This window comes from Bombina bombina, chromosome 10, assembly GCF_027579735.1.
Source record: "Bombina bombina isolate aBomBom1 chromosome 10, aBomBom1.pri, whole genome shotgun sequence".
Classification (NCBI taxonomy): Eukaryota; Metazoa; Chordata; class Amphibia; order Anura; family Bombinatoridae; genus Bombina; species Bombina bombina.
Genome location: NC_069508.1, coordinates 4,202,209 through 4,222,166, shown reverse-complemented (window position 1 = coordinate 4,222,166; position 19,958 = coordinate 4,202,209). Strand labels below are relative to the sequence as shown.

The following is a 19,958-nucleotide window of genomic DNA, read 5'->3' as shown; positions in this document are numbered from 1 at the left end:
GCCACGGAACCGATAAAGACGTATTACCCATGTGAAGATTCTCATCTCATTGTAGTGTCTCACTATTACACTTAGGCCAAGGCCACAGAACCCATAAAGACGTATTACCCATGTGAAGATTCTCGTCTCGCTGTCGTGTCTCACTATTACACTTAGGCCAAGGCCACGGAATCCATAAAGATGTATTACCCATGTGAAGATTCTCGTCTCGCTTTCGTGTCTTACTATTACACTGTTCTCTTGTTTTATCTTTTATTTCTTTTTATTTTCATGTTTGTTTTTTTCACTGTGACATTTCATATGTGAGTGACTGCGTGTGTGTGGCTTGAGGGTTTATTGCACTGTATATTTATTAGCGCAAACCCTATAACAGGTTGATTCCATCAGTGCCGATACTGAAATAGTCGCACATGGGTGCCCTACAGAGCCCACATCTCATTAAAGGACCCAGCCAGCATATTGTCACTTATATAAGGAGCCCACCTTCATCAGCCACAGACTAATATAACCAGTTATTTCTCATAATTAAATCCCCTGTGATACTTTTAGAGACCCCTGCACCCAGCCCCCCATAATAAAGGGTTGAGGTTGGGAACCAGAGCTTGCATCACCGGCTTGTAATAACCAGTCTATGCACGTAGTGGTCACAACTAATGTGTGTTACTGAAATTGTAGCTGGTAATTTGCACATTTATAAGATTATATAGATGAACCTGCGTATAAGGAGACTTACCATGTAAAGGACAATAGGACATAATTAGACTTTATAGACAAGAAGCCTGTGACTATATGTAGCCATGTAATGTGCAACAAGAAATACAGTTGGTTGATGGATTTTTTTAATATAATATCACACATTAGAAAATACAATAAGAAGAAGCCAGTTTATGACAATAGAGGAGGTGCCCAGATACTGTAACCAAGGGGAAATCCATCTCCTGATGTCTGACAAAAAGGTCCCTGCTCCTGCGCTGATCCTTGTAATCACTGAATGAAACCCCTGATACTGGTGAATGTGCTGCTAATATGTAACCCCTGATACTGGTGAATGTGCAGCTAACATGTGACCCCTGATACTGGTGAATGCGCAGCTAACATGTGACCCCTGATACTGGTGAATGCACAGCCAACATGTGACCCCCTGATACTGGTGAATGTGCAGCTAACATGTGACCCCTGATACTGGTGAATGTGCAGCTAACATGTGACCCCTGATACTGGTGAATGCGCAGCTAACATGTGACCCCTGATACTGGTGAATGCGCAGCTAACATGTGACCCCTGATACTGGTGAATGTGCAGCTAACATGTGACCCCTGATACTGGTGAATGCGCAGCTAACATGTGACCCCTGATACTGGTGAATGCACAGCCAACATGTGACCCCCTGATACTGGTGAATGTGCTGCTAATATGTGACCCCTGATACTGGTGAATGTGCAGCTAACATGTGACCCCTGATACTGGTGAATGCACAGCCAACATGTGACCCCCTGATACTGGTGAATGTGCAGCTAACATGTGACCCCTGATACTGGTGAATGCACAGCCAACATGTGACCCCCTGATACTGGTGAATGTGCAGCTAACATGTGACCCCTGATACTGGTGAATGTGCAGCTAACATGTGACCCCTGATACTGGTGAATGCGCAGCTAACATGTGACCCCTGATACTGGTGAATGTGCAGCTAACATGTGACCCCTGATACTGGTGAATGCGCAGCTAACATGTGACCCCTGATACTGGTGAATGCACAGCCAACATGTGACCCCCTGATACTGGTGAATGTGCTGCTAATATGTGACCCCTGATACTGGTGAATGTGCAGCTAACATGTGACCCCTGATACTGGTGAATGCGCAGCTAACATGTGACCCCTGATACTGGTGAATGCGCAGCTAACATGTGACCCCTGATACTGGTGAATGCGCAGCTAACATGTGACCCCTGATACTGGTGAATGCGCAGCTAACATGTGACCCCTGATACTGGTGAATGCGCAGCCAACATGTGACCCCTGATACTGGTGAATGCACAGCCAACATGTGACCCCTGATACTGGTGAATGTGCAGCTAACATGTGACCCCTGATACTGGTGAATGTGCAGCTAACATGTGACCCCTGATACTGGTGAATACACAGCTAACATGTGACCCCTGATACTGGTGAATGCACAGCTAACATGTGACCCCTGATACTGGTGAATGCACAGCTAACATGTGACCCCTGATACTGGTGAATGTGCAGCTAACATGTGACCCCTGATACTGGTGAATGTGCAGCTAACATGTGACCCCTGATACTGGTGAATGTGCAGCTAACATGTGACCCCTGATACTGGTGAATGCACAGCCAACATGTGACCCCTGATACTGGTGAATGTGCAGCTAACATGTGACCCCTGATACTGGTGAATGTGCAGCTAACATGTGACCCCTGATACTGGTGAATACACAGCTAACATGTGACCCCTGATACTGGTGAATGCACAGCTAACATGTGACCCCTGATACTGGTGAATGCACAGCTAACATGTGACCCCTGATACTGGTGAATACACAGCTAACATGTGATCCCTGATACTGGTGAATGCGCAGCTAACATGTGACCCCTGATACTGGTGAATGCGCAGCTAACATGTGACCCCTGATACTGGTGAATGCACAGCCAACATGTGACCCCTGATACTGGTGAATGCACAGCCAACATGTGACCCCTGATACTGGTGAATGTGCAGCTAACATGTGACCCCTGATACTGGTGAATGTGCAGCTAACATGTGACCCCTGATACTGGTGAATGCGCAGCTAACATGTGACCCCTGATACTGGTGAATGCACAGCCAACATGTGACCCCCTGATACTGGTGAATGTGCAGCTAACATGTGACCCCTGATACTGGTGAATGTGCAGCTAACATGTGACCCCTGATACTGGTGAATGCGCAGCTAACATGTGACCCCTGATACTGGTGAATGTGCAGCTAACATGTGACCCCTGATACTGGTGAATGCGCAGCTAACATGTGACCCCTGATACTGGTGAATGTGCAGCTAACATGTGACCCCTGATAATGGTGAATGTGCAGCTAATATGTGACCCCTGATACTGGTGAATACACAGCTAATATGTGACCCCTAATACTGGTGAATGTGCAGCTAATGTGACCATGGATAAAGCTGGGGATTAGCAGCATCTTCATATGGGGTTGTCCACATGGTCCTCACATTAAGCACAGGACACAGATAAGTAACACACTGAGGACACCAGGTACCTGTAAGACAAAACCGGCTGCAGTTATATTGGGGTATTTCCCCTAATTTCCCTTATCACTGGGGGCAGTTTATAGGGGTGAACAATTTCCCTAATCACTGGGGGCAGCTTATAGGGGTGTACTAGTCCCCTCATCACCAGGGGCAGTTTATAGGGGTGTACTAGTCCCCTCATCACCAGGGGCAGTTTATAGGGGTGTATTAGTCCCCTCATCACCAGGGGCAGTTTATAGGGGTGTACTAGTCCCCTCATCACCAGGGGCAGTTTATAGGGGTGTATTAGTCCCCTCATCACCAGGGGCAGTTTTTAGGGGTGTACTAGTCCCCTCTTCACCAGGGGCAGTTTATAGGGGTGTACTAGTCCCCTCATCACCAGGGGCAGTTTATAGGGGTGTACTAGTCCCCTCTTCACCAGAGGCAGTTTATAGGGGTGTACTAGTCCCCTCTTCACCAGGGGCAGTTTATAGGTGTGTACTAGTCCCTTCATCACCAGGGGCAGTTATATAGGGGTGTACTAGTCCCTTCATCACCAGGGGCAGTTTATAGGGGTGTACTAGTCCCTTCATCACCAGGGGCAGTTATATAGGGGTGTACTAGTCCTTTCATCACCAGGGGCAGTTTATAGGGGTTTACTAGTCCCTTCATCACCAGGGGCAGTTTATAGGGGTTTACTAGTCCCTTCATCACCTCACTGATACAGTTATTAGGGGGGGGGAATGATCTCACTGATACAGGCAGTTATTAGGGGGGGATAATGATCTCACTGATACAGGCAGTTATTAGGGGGGGATAATGATCTCACTGATACAGGCAGTTATTAGGGGGGATAATGATCTCACTGATACAGGCAGTTATAAGGGGGGGATAATGATCTCACTGATACAGGCAGTTATTAGGGGGGATAATGATCTCACTGATACAGGCAGTTATTAGGGGGGATAATGATCTCACTGATACAGGCAGTTATTAGGGGGGATAATGATATCACTGATACAGGCAGTTATTAGGGGGGATAATGATCTCACTGATACAGGCAGTTATTAGGGGGGATAATGATCTCACTGATACAGGCAGTTATTAGGGGGGATAATGATATCACTGATACAGGCAGTTATTAGGGGGGATAATGATCTCACTGATACAGGCAGTTATTAGGGGGGGATAATGATCTCACTGATACAGGCAGTTATTAGGGGGGGATAATGATCTCACTGATACAGGCAGTTATTAGGGGGGGGGGGATAATGATCTCACTGATACAGGCAGTTATTAGGGGGGATAATGATCTCACTGATACAGGCAGTTATTAGGGGGGATAATGATCTCACTGATACAGGCAGTTATTAGGGGGGATAATGATCTCACTGATACAGGCAGTTATTAGGGGGGGATAATGATCTCACTGATACAGGCAGTTATTAGGGGGGATAATGATCTCACTGATACAGGCAGTTATTAGGGGGGATAATGATCTCACTGATACAGGCAGTTATTAGGGGGGAATAATGATCTCACTGATACAGGCAGTTATTAGGGGGGGGATAATGATCTCACTGATACAGGCAGTTATTAGGGGGGATAATGATCTCACTGATACAGGCAGTTATTAGCGGGGGGATAATGATCTCACTGATACAGGCAGTTATTAGCGGGGGGGATAATGATCTCACTGATACAGGCAGTTATTAGGGGGGGATAATGATCTCACTGATACAGGCAGTTATTAGGGGGGGATAATGATCTCACTGATACAGGCAGTTATTAGGGGGGATAATGATCTCACTGATACAGGCAGTTATTAGGGGGGGATAATGATCTCACTGATACAGGCAGTTATTAGGGGGGGATAATGATCTCACTGATACAGGCAGTTATTAGGGGGGGATAATGATCTCACTGATACAGGCAGTTATTAGGGGGGGGGATAATGATCTCACTGATACAGGCAGTTATTAGGGGGGAATAATGATCTCACTGATACAGGCAGTTATTAAGGGGGGATAATGATCTCACTGATACAGGCAGTTATTAGGGGGGAATAATGATCTCACTGATACAGGCAGTTATTAGGGGGGAATAATGATCTCACTGATACAGGCAGTTATTAGGGGGGATAATGATCTCACTGATACAGGCAGTTATTAGGGGGGATAATGATCTCACTGATACAGGCAGTTATTAGGAGGGAATAATGATCTCACTGATACAGGCAGTTATTAGGGGGGATAATGATCTCACTGATACAGGCAGTTATTAGGGGGGGATAATGATCTCACTGATACAGGCAGTTATTAGGGGGGGATAATGATCTCACTGATACAGGCAGTTATTAGGGGGGATAATGATCTCACTGATACAGGCAGTTATTAGGGGGGGATAATGATCTCACTGATACAGGCAGTTATTAGGGGGGGATAATGATCTCACTGATACAGGCAGTTATTAGGGGGGGATAATGATCTCACTGATACAGGCAGTTATTAGGGGGGAATAATGATCTCACTGATACAGGCAGTTATTAGGGGGGAATAATGATCTCACTGATACAGGCAGTTATTAGGGGGAATAATGATCTCACTGATACAGGCAGTTATTAGGGGGGAATAATGATCTCACTGATACAGGCAGTTATTAGGGGGATAATGATCTCACTGATACAGGCAGTTATTAGGGGGGGATAATGATCTCACTGATACAGGCAGTTATTAGGGGGGATAATGATCTCACTGATACAGGCAGTTATTAGGGGGGGATAATGATCTCACTGATACAGGCAGTTATTGGGGGGGGGTAATGATCTCACTGATACAGGCAGTTATTAGGGGGGGATAATGATCTCACTGATACAGGCAGTTATTAGGGGGGATAATGATCTCACTGATACAGGCAGTTATTGGGGGGGGGGATAATGATCTCACTGATACAGGCAGTTATTGGGGGGGGTAATGCTCTCACTGATACAGGCAGTTATTGGGGGGGGTAATGCTCTCACTGATACAGGCAGTTATTAGGGGGGGATAATGATCTCACTGATACAGGCAGTTATTAGGGGGGATAATGATCTCACTGATACAGGCAGTTATTGGGGGGGGGGGATAATGATCTCACTGATACAGGCAGTTATTGGGGGGGGGTAATGCTCTCACTGATACAGGCAGTTATTGGGGGGGGTAATGCTCTCACTGATACAGGCAGTTATTAGGGGGGGATAATGATCTCACTGATACAGGCAGTTATTAGGGGGGGATAATGATCTCACTGATACAGGCAGTTATTAGGGGGGATAATGATCTCACTGATACAGGCAGTTATTGGGGGGGGGGATAATGATCTCACTGATACAGGCAGTTATTGGGGGGGGGGTAATGCTCTCACTGATACAGGCAGTTATTAGGGGGGATAATGATCTCACTGATACTGGCAGTTATTAGGGTGGATAATGATCTCACTGATACAGGCAGTTATTAGGGGGGGGGATAATGATCTCACTGATACAGGCAGTTATTGGGGGGGGGTAATGCTCTCACTGATACAGGCAGTTATTAGGGGGGGATAATGATCTCACTGATACAGGCAGTTATTAGGGGGGGGGGTAATGCTCTCACTGATACAGGCAGTTATTAGGGGGGGATAATGATCTCACTGATACAGGCAGTTATTAGGGGGGTAATGTTCTCACTGATAGTTCAGTTATAGGGGGGACATACGTTCTCCTCTGCATCGGGCGGATTTTTTAGCAGTAACTAGTAAACGTAGGGTTATTTTATTAATAAATCAGTGAAATTCAGGTTCATGTTAGTCATTTAGTTTAGATTTTTGTGAATGAATGTGGTGATATTGCTTCACCACAAACAGCTTAAGGAATTTTAGAACTCAGCACATTGGGTGCCTTGTGGCAATTTAGAAAAGGAGATAGAGAGGGCGCCACATAGTGTGATATAGTTTTAAGCAGAGTGGTAAAAATCTGTAGCGGTGATGTGCTTACCAGATAATGTTGTACTGTGCTGTGACCAGTACTGTCTCGCCTGCTAGCACTTAAATCAGTGGCTAGTACACTGCCAGACAGAGTCTTTCCAGGGGCTCTTCCCACAGCCTGAAGGAAGAGCCCCTGGAAAGACTCTGTTTGGCAGTGTACTAGCCACTGATTTAAGTGCTAGCAGGCGAGACAGTACTGGTCACAGCACAGTACAACATTATCTGGTAAGCACACCACCGCTACAGATTTTTACCACTCTGCTTAAAACTATATCACACTATGTGGCGCCCTCTCTATCTCCTTTTCTAAACAGCTACATCCCCGCTCTCTGGGAACAAGAGGAGCTGCCTTCAATAAAGCACAGACTAACAAGACAACCTTAAAGAAACAGACTTTTACCACTGGTTTCTTACAGTCAACAGCTGAGTCAGATTTACTCGACAAAGGACATAGTAACTATCTATATACAGTCCAATTTGTTGGATCACTACATTGGTATTATACATCCCTAATTGTTTCATTTTATTATTTCATATCTTTTGTGAAAATCCGAATATTCATATACAATCATTTATACATTTCCTCTTTACCCATAACAGCGCGCCTTTTGTATTCCTCAGTGGGATACCACACATTGTGGCAAATTAACACTTTTTTATTCCCTCTCTTTAAGCTGCTGTTTGTATTCTCAGCAACTGGACCTCACTTACCAATAACCGGCACCCGCTAGACCCAGCGTACGTGAGCTTCGGACCCAATACATTTAACCAATATATTTTTTCAGATGCCACAACAGTAGCTCTATAAGGAGTGCAAAAGAAATGCGCCAGATTATCAGGTGTCAGGGTAGTGAAATCAGTGATACTGTGAACTGTAACATAATAATAATAATAATAATAATAAAAATAATAATAATAATAATATCAGGTATTTGTAGAGTGCCAACAGATCCCGCAGCACTATAAACAAGATTTATAGGGGGTCAAATGGGTAAAGGTCCCCGCCGAGAGTTGCACTGTTGTAATCAGCTCTTATGTGGGTGATCTACAAACAGCTGGGCCCATAGGCGTACATGCTAAGGGGTTCAAGGGGATAACAGTGGAGTTAGGAAAGGTTAGTGTAGGTTGTATGCATCCCTGAACAGTAGAGTCTTTAGGGAGCGCTTGAAGCTTTGAAAACTAGGGGAGAGTCTTGTGGAGCGAGGCAGGGAGTTCCACAAGATGGGAGCCAGCCTGGAGAAGTCCTGTAAACGGGAGTGTGATGAGGTGACAAGAGAGGAGGAGAGTAGGAGATTGTGGGTAGAGCGAAGGGGTCGGGAGGCATAGTATCTGGAGACAAGGTCTGAGATGTAGGAGGGAGCAGTGCAGTTGAGGGCTTTGTATGTCAGAATTTTGTGTTTAATCCTGGAGGCAAGAGGAAGCCAGTGAAGGGATTGGCAGAGAGGTGCAGCAGCTGAATAGCAACATGTAAGGAAGATGAGCCTGACGGAGGCATTCATTATGAATTGTAAAGGAGCTAGGCGGCAGCTAAGGAGACCAGAGAGGACGGAGTTGCAGTAATCGAGGCGGGAAAGGATGAGAGAGTGGATTAGAAACTTAGCTGTTTCTTGTGAAAGGAAATGTCTAATTTTAGAGATGTTTTTTAAGGTGGAAGCGGCAGGCTTTAGCCTATCAGGCCCATTTATCAAGCTCCGTATGGAGCTTGAAGGGCCGTGTTTCTGGCGAGTCTTCAGACTCGCCAGAAACACAAGTTATGAAGCAGCGGTCTAAAGACCGCTGCTTCATAACCCTGTCCGCCTGCTCTGAGCAGGCGGACAGGAACCGCCGGAAATCAACCCGATCGAATACGATCGGGTTGATTGACAGCTCCCTGCTGGCGGCCGATTGGCCGCGAGTCAGCAGGGGGCGGCGTTGCACCAGCAGCTCTTGTGAGCTGCTGGTGCAATGTTAAATGTGGAGAGCGTATTGCTCTCCGCATTTAGCGAGGTCTTGCGGACCTGATCCGCAGTGTCGGATCAGGTCCGCAAGCCCTTTGATAAATGGGCCCCAAGGACTGGATGTGAGGAGTGAAAGAAAGATCTGAGTCAAGTGTGACCCAAAGACATTGAGCATGTGGGGTAGGGGTAATGATGGAGTTATTGACAGTAATATAGAAGTTGGAGTGCAGATTTTTGAAGGGGGGAAAATAAGGAGCTCAGTTTCGGAGATATTTACCTTAAAGTAGTGAGAGGACATCCAAGATGAGATATGAGAAAGACAGTTAGTGACACGGGTTTGCAAGGAAGAAGATAGGTCTGGTGCAGATAGGTAGATATGGGTGTCATCGGCATACAAATGCTATTGAAACCCATGGGACTTTATTAAGGAACCTAAAGATGATGTGTAGATTGAGAAGAGAAGGGGACCAAGGACAGTGCCTTGCGGTACCCTAACAGAAAGTGGTAACGGGGCAGAGGATGCCCCAGAAAAGGTTACACTAAAGGTACAGTTCAACAGATAGGAAGAGAACCACAAGAGAGTTGTGTTACAAATGCCGAAGGATTGGAGGGTTTGGAGGAAAAGAGGGTGGTCGACAGTATCAAAGGCTGCAGACAGATCAAGGAGGATAAGCAGAGAGACGTGGCCTTTGGATTTTGCTGTAAGTAGGTCATTGGTAACCTTAACAATTGCTGTCTCAGTGGAGTGGTGGGGGCAAAATCCAGATTGCAGTGTGTTAAGGAGGGAGTTTAGTGTAAGGAAATGGGATAGACGTACATATACTAGCTTTTCGAGAAGCTTCAAGGCAAGAGGGAGTAGGGAAATAGGGCGGTAGTTGGATGGGGAGGTTGGATCGAGAGAAGGTTTTTTGAGGATAGGTGTGACGAGTGCATGTTTAAGAGATGAGGGAAATATGCCAGTGCTGAGGGAGAGGTTGAATATGTGTGTGAGTATAGGGGTAAGGGTAGAAGAGAAGGTGGGAGTAACTGTGAGGGGATGGGGTCGAGGGGACAGGTAGTGAGGTGAAAGGATAGTATAAGGGCAGAAACTTCATCCTTTGTAATAGGGGCAAAAGAGATACATTTATGGCATGTGGGTTATGGATGATAGCGAAGTTTTGAGCGGGTTTGAGACCGGTAGCATATTGAGAGCTGATTTCATTTCTAGTGGAGTCTATTTTGTTATTGAAGTAGCTGGCAAAATCTTGAGCTGAGTGAGAAGTTGTACTAGGAGGTGGGGGTGGGCAGAGAAGAGTATTGAATGTAGAGAACAGACGTTTTGGGTTTGAAGAAAGATTAGAGATAAGAGTAGAGAAGTAGTGTTGCTTATAGAGATTAAGGGCAGAAAAGTAAGAGTTCAAGATGAATTTATAGTGAATAAAGTCAGCTGAACAAGATTTTCTCCAATGTCGATCAGCAGTATGGGAACATCTGCGTAGGTACAGTGTCAGAGGAGTATGCCAGGGCTGAGGATGAGTGTATGATTTCTGAGCTATGGTAGGAGGGGCCAGATTGTTAAGGACTGATGTAAGGGTGGAGTTATATTCATCAGGGCAGGAAAAGGAGGGGATGGAAGAGAGGAGAGGTTAGAGAGAGATAGCGAGCTGTTGCTGATCTAATGGCTTGATTCTTCTGTGAAGTTTGGTCTGAGGGGTAGAAGGAGGGAGAGTTGTAGGGAGGGATGTTATGTTACAAGTGAGGAGATGATGGTCCGAAAGAGGAAAAGGGGAGTTTGTGAAGTTTGAGATAGTGTATTGATAGCTGAAAATCAGATCAAGGGAGTGACCATTTTTGTGAGTGGAAGAGTCAGTCCATTGAGACAGGCCGAAAGAGGAAGTAAGATGCAGAAGTTGTTTTGCAGAGGAGGCAGTGGGGTTGTCAATAGGGAGGTTGAAGTCACCAAGAATGAGGGCATGGTTGTCTGAGGAGAGGAAATAAGGTCGCCAGGCAGCAAAGTGATCTAGAAATATAGTTGATGAGCCAGAGGGGCGGTATATGACTGCAATACGTATAGAGAGGGGAGAGAATAAGCAAATCGTGTATGTTTCAAATGAAGAAAATGTGAGGAAAGAGAAGGGCTGTATTTGTTGAAAGGTGCAACAAGAGGAAAGTAAAATACCAACACCATCTCCTTGTTTATTATCAGACCTAGGAGTGTTGCTGAAGAGGATACCCCCATGTGACAGTGCAGCAGAGGAAGCTGTGTCTGAAGGAGAGAGCCAGGTTTCTGTGAGAGCCAGAAGAATGAGAGAGTAGGAGATAAATAGGTCATGGATAGAAGTGAGGTTGTTGCAAACAGAGCGAGATTTCCATAATGCACAAGTGAAGGGGGTGGAGGCTTTAGATGCAAGAGGAATGCGATTAAGGTTACCAGAGTTTTGTTTTGAAGTCTATTGAAAGGCACACATGGGTGTGCAGGGCAAGGAAGTTGTGAGAGACCAGGATTAGGAGAGATGTCACCACCAGCTAGTATGAGCAAGAGGGAGAGTGACATGAGATGAGATGCAGATTTGCAGTAATGTTTTTGGGATGAGGTGCAAGGGGGAAAGAGAGTCTTTAGGAATGTGTGAAGTTCATGAATACAAAAGTAAGGTGAGGTTAAATGGACATTATACACTCATTTTTTCTTTGCATAAATGTTTTGTTGAGGATCTATTTATATAGCCCATAAAGTTTTTTTTTTTTAATGTATAGGTTTTGCTTATTTTTAAATAACATTGCTGTGATTTTCAGACTCCTAACCAAGCCCCAAAGTTTTATGAGAATACCGTCAGCTACCTTCTCCAGCTTGCTCCTGTTTGTGTAAAGGGTCTTTTCATATGCAAAAGAAGGGGGGGGGGTCTTATTTCCCACTTGCAGTGGGCTTTCCAGCTACCTTTTCAACAGAACTAAACTGAGAGCTTCTAAGTAAGTTTTTAAACAGTTTTATACTGGATTTTTATATCAGTATCTGCATCTTATTCTTTATAGTAGTGTCTATTACATGCAGTTATATGGAAATGAGTGTATACTGTCCCTTTAAGAGAGATGGGCTAATGAGCAGTGCAGGTGGTGAGGGGGAAGGAGTAATTGAGTAAAGTAGTTTGTTATAGAGACAAAAGGTGGCAAAATGAATATAAAGATATTGAGCATTTTTACAAAATAGTTTAACAGTGGATAAAACACAGAATTACAACAGAACTTGCCTTGTCCCTTGTCCAATCCTTGTTAAATTCTTGTATAATTATTTTGCCCATTTCTTAGTGCCTCACTTAAAGATGGGAACAGATGATGTTACAATACTGCAATGCTCACCCCAGCAATGCTTTACCCAAGCAGTGTTACATTTATAGGCCAGAGCATTCAGTTGATTGCAATAAATTAGATAATGACATGATCAAGGACAGTCGAAGGCCAATTGGGAAAATTTGATTCAGGGTGAGATAAGTTGACAAAACATTCAATATAATTTGGAGGAGGCTGGGGTTATACCATTAGTGAACTTATAAATTTAGGAAGTATCACAAGTATTGACAAGGTTTGAACATCACATAAAGACAAGATCACATAGATAAAGACAAGATATCAGCAGAGTAAATACATAACATTTCACATACTACAGACACACAATTCACACAGAAAACAAGGATTTTTGCAGGGGTTGAATGCAGGACTCAAGTCACATACCAAAAGAGAGACTTAAAAATACAATTCACACAGAGAACAAGGATTTTGGCAGGGGTTGAATGCAGGACTCAAGTCACGTACCAAAAGAGACTTAAAAATACAACTCACACAGAAAACAAGGATTTTGGCAGGGGTTGAATGCAGGACTCAATTCACGTACCAAAGAGAGACTTAAAAATACAATTCACACAGAGAACAAGGATTTTGGCAGGGGTTGAATGCAGGACTCAATTCACGTACCAAAAGAGACTTAAAAATACAATTCACACAGAAAACAAGGATTTTGGCAGGGGTTGAATGCAGGACTCAATTCCCGTACCAAAAGAGTGATTTAAGAGTGCAATTCACACAGAAAACAAGGATTTTGGCAGGGGTTGAATGCAGGACTCAATTCACGTACCAAAAGAGTGATTTAAGAGTGCAATTCACACAGAAAACAAGGATTTTGGCAGGGGTTGAATGCAGGACTCAATTCACGTACCAAAAGAGAGACTTAAAAATACAATTCACACAGAAAACAAGGATTTAGCAGGGGTTGAATGCAGGACTCTATTCACGTACCTGAAAGCAGAAGAGAGAGAGTAGGTTAACTTGCTGTAGCGAGCATTCCTTTGCGGTTCGTTAGTTAATAAGCAGCAGTGTGGTGAGTAGTGAGTATAATTCTCAGTGCCTCACGTAAGTAGGGTTGCCACCTTTTGTCCAGAAAATTCCTGAACACTTTTAAAGTGGGCGTGGAGAGGCTGTGGCTTGGGGCGTGGCTTCTCGTGGCCTCAAATTCGTTATGAAATCAATTTTTATTATATAATATATTATATTTACACATAATTAAGCCCCCACAAAAAAGGATCATACCAATTAGAAAAAAAACAGCAGACACAGCCAAGTGTTACTCAGTTTCTCTGTGACTGGCTGCACTGCTCTTGTTGGCTTAGGGCCGGCTGGGGCAAAGGCTTCAGGAAGGCTGCTGCTGCTGCAGTGGACCTACAGTCAAAGGAGGTCGTGGTCTGGCCATGTTTCTGCAGGCAGACAGCCCGCTGCGCGGCCACCGCACCAACACCTGCAGCCGGATGTGACGACTTCCCCTCCTCGACCCTCTTCCCCCCTCCCACTGTCCAACACTAATCACCGTCTCTCCTGCAGGCAGCAGACTCCACCTACCCATTTTTTGTAACCCCGGGCTAAGCGCTCCTCTGGCCAGCTAATGTTTTTTAAAGTCACTCTGCTCACTGCTGCGCTAGGGGAGCGTTTGGTCCGGGGCATTTGAGGCTAGTTCCGGGACACAGAGCCTCAGACCGGGACTGTCCCGGTGAAACCGTGGCGGGTGGCAACCCTACACGTAAGAGATGTGAACGGATGATGTTACACTACTGCAATGCTCACTGAGTTGTGTAATTCTGTGTGTACTCAGAAGCATCAGAGGGCTAAAATACAAGCGGTGCACTCATTTTTGTGTGCAAAAGCAATATCAGCTTTTCTTTATATTTAGCGTGAGTCAGAAAGAGTGCACATTTTACACGCTGAAAGTAAACCCGTTCACTCGAGCGCAGCTGGGGTTAGTGTGACTGAAGAACATAAACATAAATACATTTTAAAGTGAATATCATCAAGGTTTTTGACAAAAAAATGGCTCTAACATGTATACATACATAGACCTGTCTAAATACGTATATGTAAATATATATATATATATACATATATATACAGTATACATGTGTGTGTGTATGTGTGGGTGTAAATATATATATACAGTATACATGTGTGTGTGTGTATGTGTGGGTGTAAATATATATATACAGTATACATGTGTGTATGTGTGGGTGTAAATATATATATATATACAGTTATACAGTATACATGTGTGTGTATGTGTGGGTGTAAATATATATATACAGTATACATGTGTGTGTATGTGTGGGTGTAAATATATATATACAGTATACATGTGTGTGTATGTGTGGGTGTAAATATATATATACAGTATACATGTGTGTGTATGTGTGGGTGTAAATATATATATACAGTATACATGTGTGTGTGTGTGGGTGTATAAAAAAAATAATATATATATATATATATATATATATATACATATACACAGTATACGTGTGTGGGTGTAAATATATATACAGTATACATGTGTGTGTAAATATATATATATATATATATATATATATAATGTGTGTATATACATGTGTGGGTGTAAATAAATAAATAAAATTAAAAAAAAATATATATATAGTATACGTGTGTGCAAATAAATATATATATATAGTATACGTGTGTGTAAATAAATAAATATATATATATATATATATATATATATATATATACACAGTATACGTGTGTGTGTGTGTGTGTGTGTAAATAAATATATATATATATATATATATATACATACACAGTATACGTGTGTGTGTAAAAAATATAAAAAATATGTGTGTGTATATATATTTATATATATATATATATATATATATATATATATACATGTGTGTGTAAATATATATATGTGTATACATGTGTGGGTGTAAATAAATAAATAATAATAAAAAAAAAATATATATATATATATATACATAGTATACGTGTGTGTGTGTAAATAAATAAATATATATATATATATATATACACACAGTATACGTGTGTGTGTGTGTGTGTGTGTGTAAAAAAATAAAATATGTGTGTGTGCATGTATATATATATATATATATATATATATATATATATATATATATATATAGTATACATGTGTGTGGGTGTAAATATATATTTCTTTCATGTAATTGGCAAGAGTCCATGAGCTAGTGACGTATGGGATATACAATCCTACCAGGAGGGGCAAAGTTTCCCAAACCTCAAAATGCCTATAAATACACCCCTCACCACACCCACAATTTAGTTTTACAAACTTTGCCTCCTATGAAGGTGGTGAAGTAAGTTTGTGCTAAGATTTCTACGTTGACATGCGTTTCTCAGCATTTTGAAGCCCGATTCCTCTCAGAGTATAGCGAATGTCAGAGGGACGTGGAGAGTATCACCTATTGAATGCAATGATTTTCCAGGTTCTCTGCTTTCGGTCGTAGAGATTAATCTCCTACCTCCCTTTTCAGATCGACGATAAACTCTCATATACAATTACTTCTACTGATAACGGTTTCAGTACTGGTTTGGCTATCTGCTATATGTGGATGGGTGTCTTTCGGTAAGTATGTTTTTTATTACTTAAGACACCTCAGCTATGGTTTGGCACTTTATGCATTTATATAAAGTTCTAAATATATGTATTGTACTTAATATTTGCCATGAGTCAGGTTCATGTATTTCCTTTTGCAGATTGTCAGTTTCATATTTGGGAAAGTTAATATTAAGAAATATTTTTCTTACCTGAGGTTTAGTCTTTTTTTTTTTTTTTTTTTTCAATTGACTACTTTGTTTAAAATTGCGGACTGACTTAGGCTCGCGGGTGCGCCAATTACTACACTTTATTGCGTCATTTTTGGCGCAATAATTTTTTGCCGCGAAAGGCACGTCCGTTAATGCAAGTTCGTCATTTCCGGCGTCGTAATTGACGCAGAGGTTTCACACAGGGTTGCCCCATTGCTGTTCGCCTCTTGCCTTTTTCTATGTCAGAGGGCTATGCTATTTGCATTTTTTCCCATTCCTGAAACTGTCATATAAGGAAATTGATAATTTTGCTTTCTATGTTTTGGGGTTTTTTTTGTTTTTTTTTTACATTCTGCAAGATGTCTCAATCTGATCCTGCCTCAGAAGTATCTGTTGGAACTTTGCTGCCTGACATCGGTTCTACCAAAGCTAAGTGCATTTGTTGTAAAATTGTGGAGATTATTTCTCCTAATGTTGTTTGTATTAGTTGCCATGATAAACTTTTACATGCAGATAGTGTGTCCATCAGTAATAGTACATTGCCGGTTGCAGTTCCTTCAACTTCTAATGTACATGATATACCTATGAATTTTAAAGAATTTGTTATTGATTCTATTCAGAAGGCTTTGTCTGCATTTCCACCTTCTAATAAGCGTAAGAGGTCTTTTAAAACTTCTCATAAAGTTGATGAAATTTCAAATGACCGACAACATAATGAATTATCCACATCTGATGAGGATCTATCTGATTCAGAAGATCCTTCCTCAGATATTGACACTGACAAATCTACTTATTTATTTAAAATTGAGTATATGCGTTCTTTGTTAAAAGAAGTGTTAATTACTTTGGATATTGAGGAAGCTACTCCTCATGATATTAAACCAGTAAACTTTTAAATTCTGTTTTTAAACCTCCTGTGGTTACTCTAGAGGTTTTTCCTATTCCTGATGCTATTTCTGATATGATTTCTAAGGAATGGAATAAGCCGGGTACTCCTTTTATTCCTTCTGCAAGGTTTAAAAAATTGTATCCTTTACCAGCAATTTCAATAGAGTTTTGGGAAAAGATCCCCAAAGTTGATGGGGCTATTTCTACTCTTGTTAAACGAACCTCTATTCCTATGGAAGATAGTACTTCCTTTAAAGATCCTTTAGATAGGAAGCTTGAATCTTATCGAAGGAAAGCCTATTTATATTCAGGTCATCTTCTTAGGCCTGCAATTTCTTCGGCTGATGTTGCAGCTGCTTCAACTTTTTGGTTGGAGAATTTAGCGCAGCAAGAATTGGATTCTGACTTATATAGCAGTGTTCATTTACTACAACATGCTAATCATTTTATTTGTGATGCAATTTTTGATATTATCAAAATTTATGTTAGATCCATGTATTTAGCTATTTTAGCTAGAAGAGATTTGTGGCTTAAATCTTGGAATGCTTATATGACATCTAAGTCTAGATTACTATCTCTTTCTTTCCAAGGTAATAATTTATTTGGTTCTCAGTTGGATTCTATTATTTCAACTGTTACTGGGGGGAAGGTAGTTTTTTTGCCTCAGGATAAAAAAACCAAGGGTAAATCTAAGGCTTCTAATCATTTTCGTTCCTTTCGTCAAAATAAGGAACAAAAACCTAATCCTTCCTCCAAGGAAACTGTTTCCAATTGGAAGCCTTCCTCAAATTGAAATAAATCCAAGCCTTTTAAGAAACCAAAGTCAGCCCCTATGTCCGCATGAAGGTGCAGCCCTCATTCCAGCTCAGCTGGTAGGGGGCAGATTAAGGTTTTTCAAGGATGTTTGGGCAAATTCTGTCCAAAATCAATGGATTCAGAGCATTGTCTCTCAGGGGTACCGAAAAGGATTCAGAGTAAGACCTGTGAGAAGATTTTTTTTTCTTCTCACGCATCCCAGTAAATGCAGTAAAAACTCAGGCTTTCCTGAAGTATGTTTCAGACCTGGAGGTTTCAGGGGTAATCATGCCGGTTTCTTTTAAGGAACAAGGTCTGGGGTTTTATTCAAATCTATTCATTGTCCCAAAGAAAGAAAATTCATTCAGACCAGTTCTGGATCTGAAAAATTTGAATCGGTATGTAAGAATACCAACTTTCAAGATGGTGACTATAAGGACTATTCTGCCTTTTGTTCAGCAAGGACATTATATGTCTACAATAGACTTGCAGGATGCTTACCTTCATATTCCGATTCATCCAGAACATTATCAGTTCCTGAGATTCTCTTTTCTAGACAAGCATTACCAAATTGTTGCTCGTCCATTTGGCCTAGCAACAGCTCCAAGAATCTTTTCAAAGGTTCTTGGTGCCCTTCTCTCTGTAATCAGAGAACAGGGTATTGCGGTGTTTCCTTATTTGGACGATATCTTGGTACTAGCTCTTTACGTTCTGCAGAATCTTACATGAATCAACTAATGTTGTTTCTTTGAAAACATGGTTGGAGGATCAATTTACCAAAAAGTTTCTTGATTCCTCAGACAAGGGTCACCTTTTTAGGTTTCCAGATAGATTCAGTGTCCATGACTCTGTCTCTAACAGACAAGAGACGTTTGAAATTGGTTGCAGCATGTCAGCACCTTCAGTCTCAGTCATTCCCTTCAGTGGCTATGTGCATGGAAGTTTTAGGCCTCATGACTGCAGCATCAGACGCGATTCCTTTTGCTCATTTTCACATGAGACCTCTCCAGCTTTGTATGCTGAATCAATGGTGCCGAGATTATACAAAGATATCATAATTAATATCCTTAAATCCCAATGTTCGACACTCTCTGACATGGTGGTTAAATCACCAGCGTTTAGTTCAAGGGGCCTCTTTTGTCCGGCCAACCTGGACTGTGATCAAACAGATGCGAGTCTTTTAGGTTGGGGAGCTGTCTGGGGGATCTCTGACAGCACAAGAGGTTTGGAAATCTCAAGAGGCAAGATTACCCATCAATATTTTATAACTCCGTGCAATTCTCAGCACTCTTCAGTTCTGGCCTCTGTTGAAGAGAGAACCGTTCATTTGTTTTCAGACAGACAATATTACAATGGTGGTATATGTCAATCATCAGGGTGGGACTCAGTCCCCAAGCTATGACAGAAGTATCTGGGATACTTGTTTGGGCGGAATCCAGCTCCTGTCTAATTTCTGCAGTTCATATCCCAGCTGTTGACAATTGGGAGGCGAATTATCTCAGCCGTCAGACTTTACATCCAGGGGAGTGGTCTCTCCATCCGGATGTGTTTTCTCAGATTGTTCAGATGTGGGGTCTTCCACCTCTAGTTCTTCTTCCAAGAGTGATCTCCAAAATCATCATGGAACAATCATTTGTGTTGCTGGTGGCTCCAGCATGGCCCCACAGGTTTTAGTATGCGGATCTTGTTCGGATGTCCAGTTGCCAACCTTGGCCACTTCCGTTAAGGCCGGACCTACTGTCTCAAGGTCCGTTTTTCCATCAGGATCTCAAATCATTAAATTTGAAGGTATGGAAATTGAACGCATAGTGCTAAGTCATAGAGGTTTCTCTGACTCAGTAATTAATACTATGTTACAAGCTCGTAAATCTGTCTCTAGGAAGATATATTATCGAGTTTGGAAGACTTACATTTCATGGTGTTCTTCTCATAAATTCTCTTGGTATTCTTTTAGAATTCCTAGAATTTTACAGTTTCTCCAGGATGGTTTGGATAGGG

At 42.2% G+C, this 19,958-nt stretch overlaps 1 protein-coding gene across 1 annotated transcript in view; it reads right to left on the bottom strand.

Annotated features, from left to right (window-relative positions):
• Nucleotides 1-817: 817 nt before the first annotated feature.
• The window catches only part of LOC128641153 (putative ferric-chelate reductase 1), an 89,339-nt gene continuing 70,198 nt past the window's right edge, over nucleotides 818-19,958 (bottom strand). The window contains exons 6-7 of the mRNA XM_053693721.1: nucleotides 7,963-8,053; nucleotides 818-3,278 (exon numbers count right to left, since the gene is read on the bottom strand). Of these exons, the coding sequence (XP_053549696.1) occupies nucleotides 3,228-3,278; nucleotides 7,963-8,053 (142 nt within the window). The 3' untranslated portion in view covers nucleotides 818-3,227. The remainder of the gene's footprint in view (nucleotides 3,279-7,962; nucleotides 8,054-19,958) is intronic.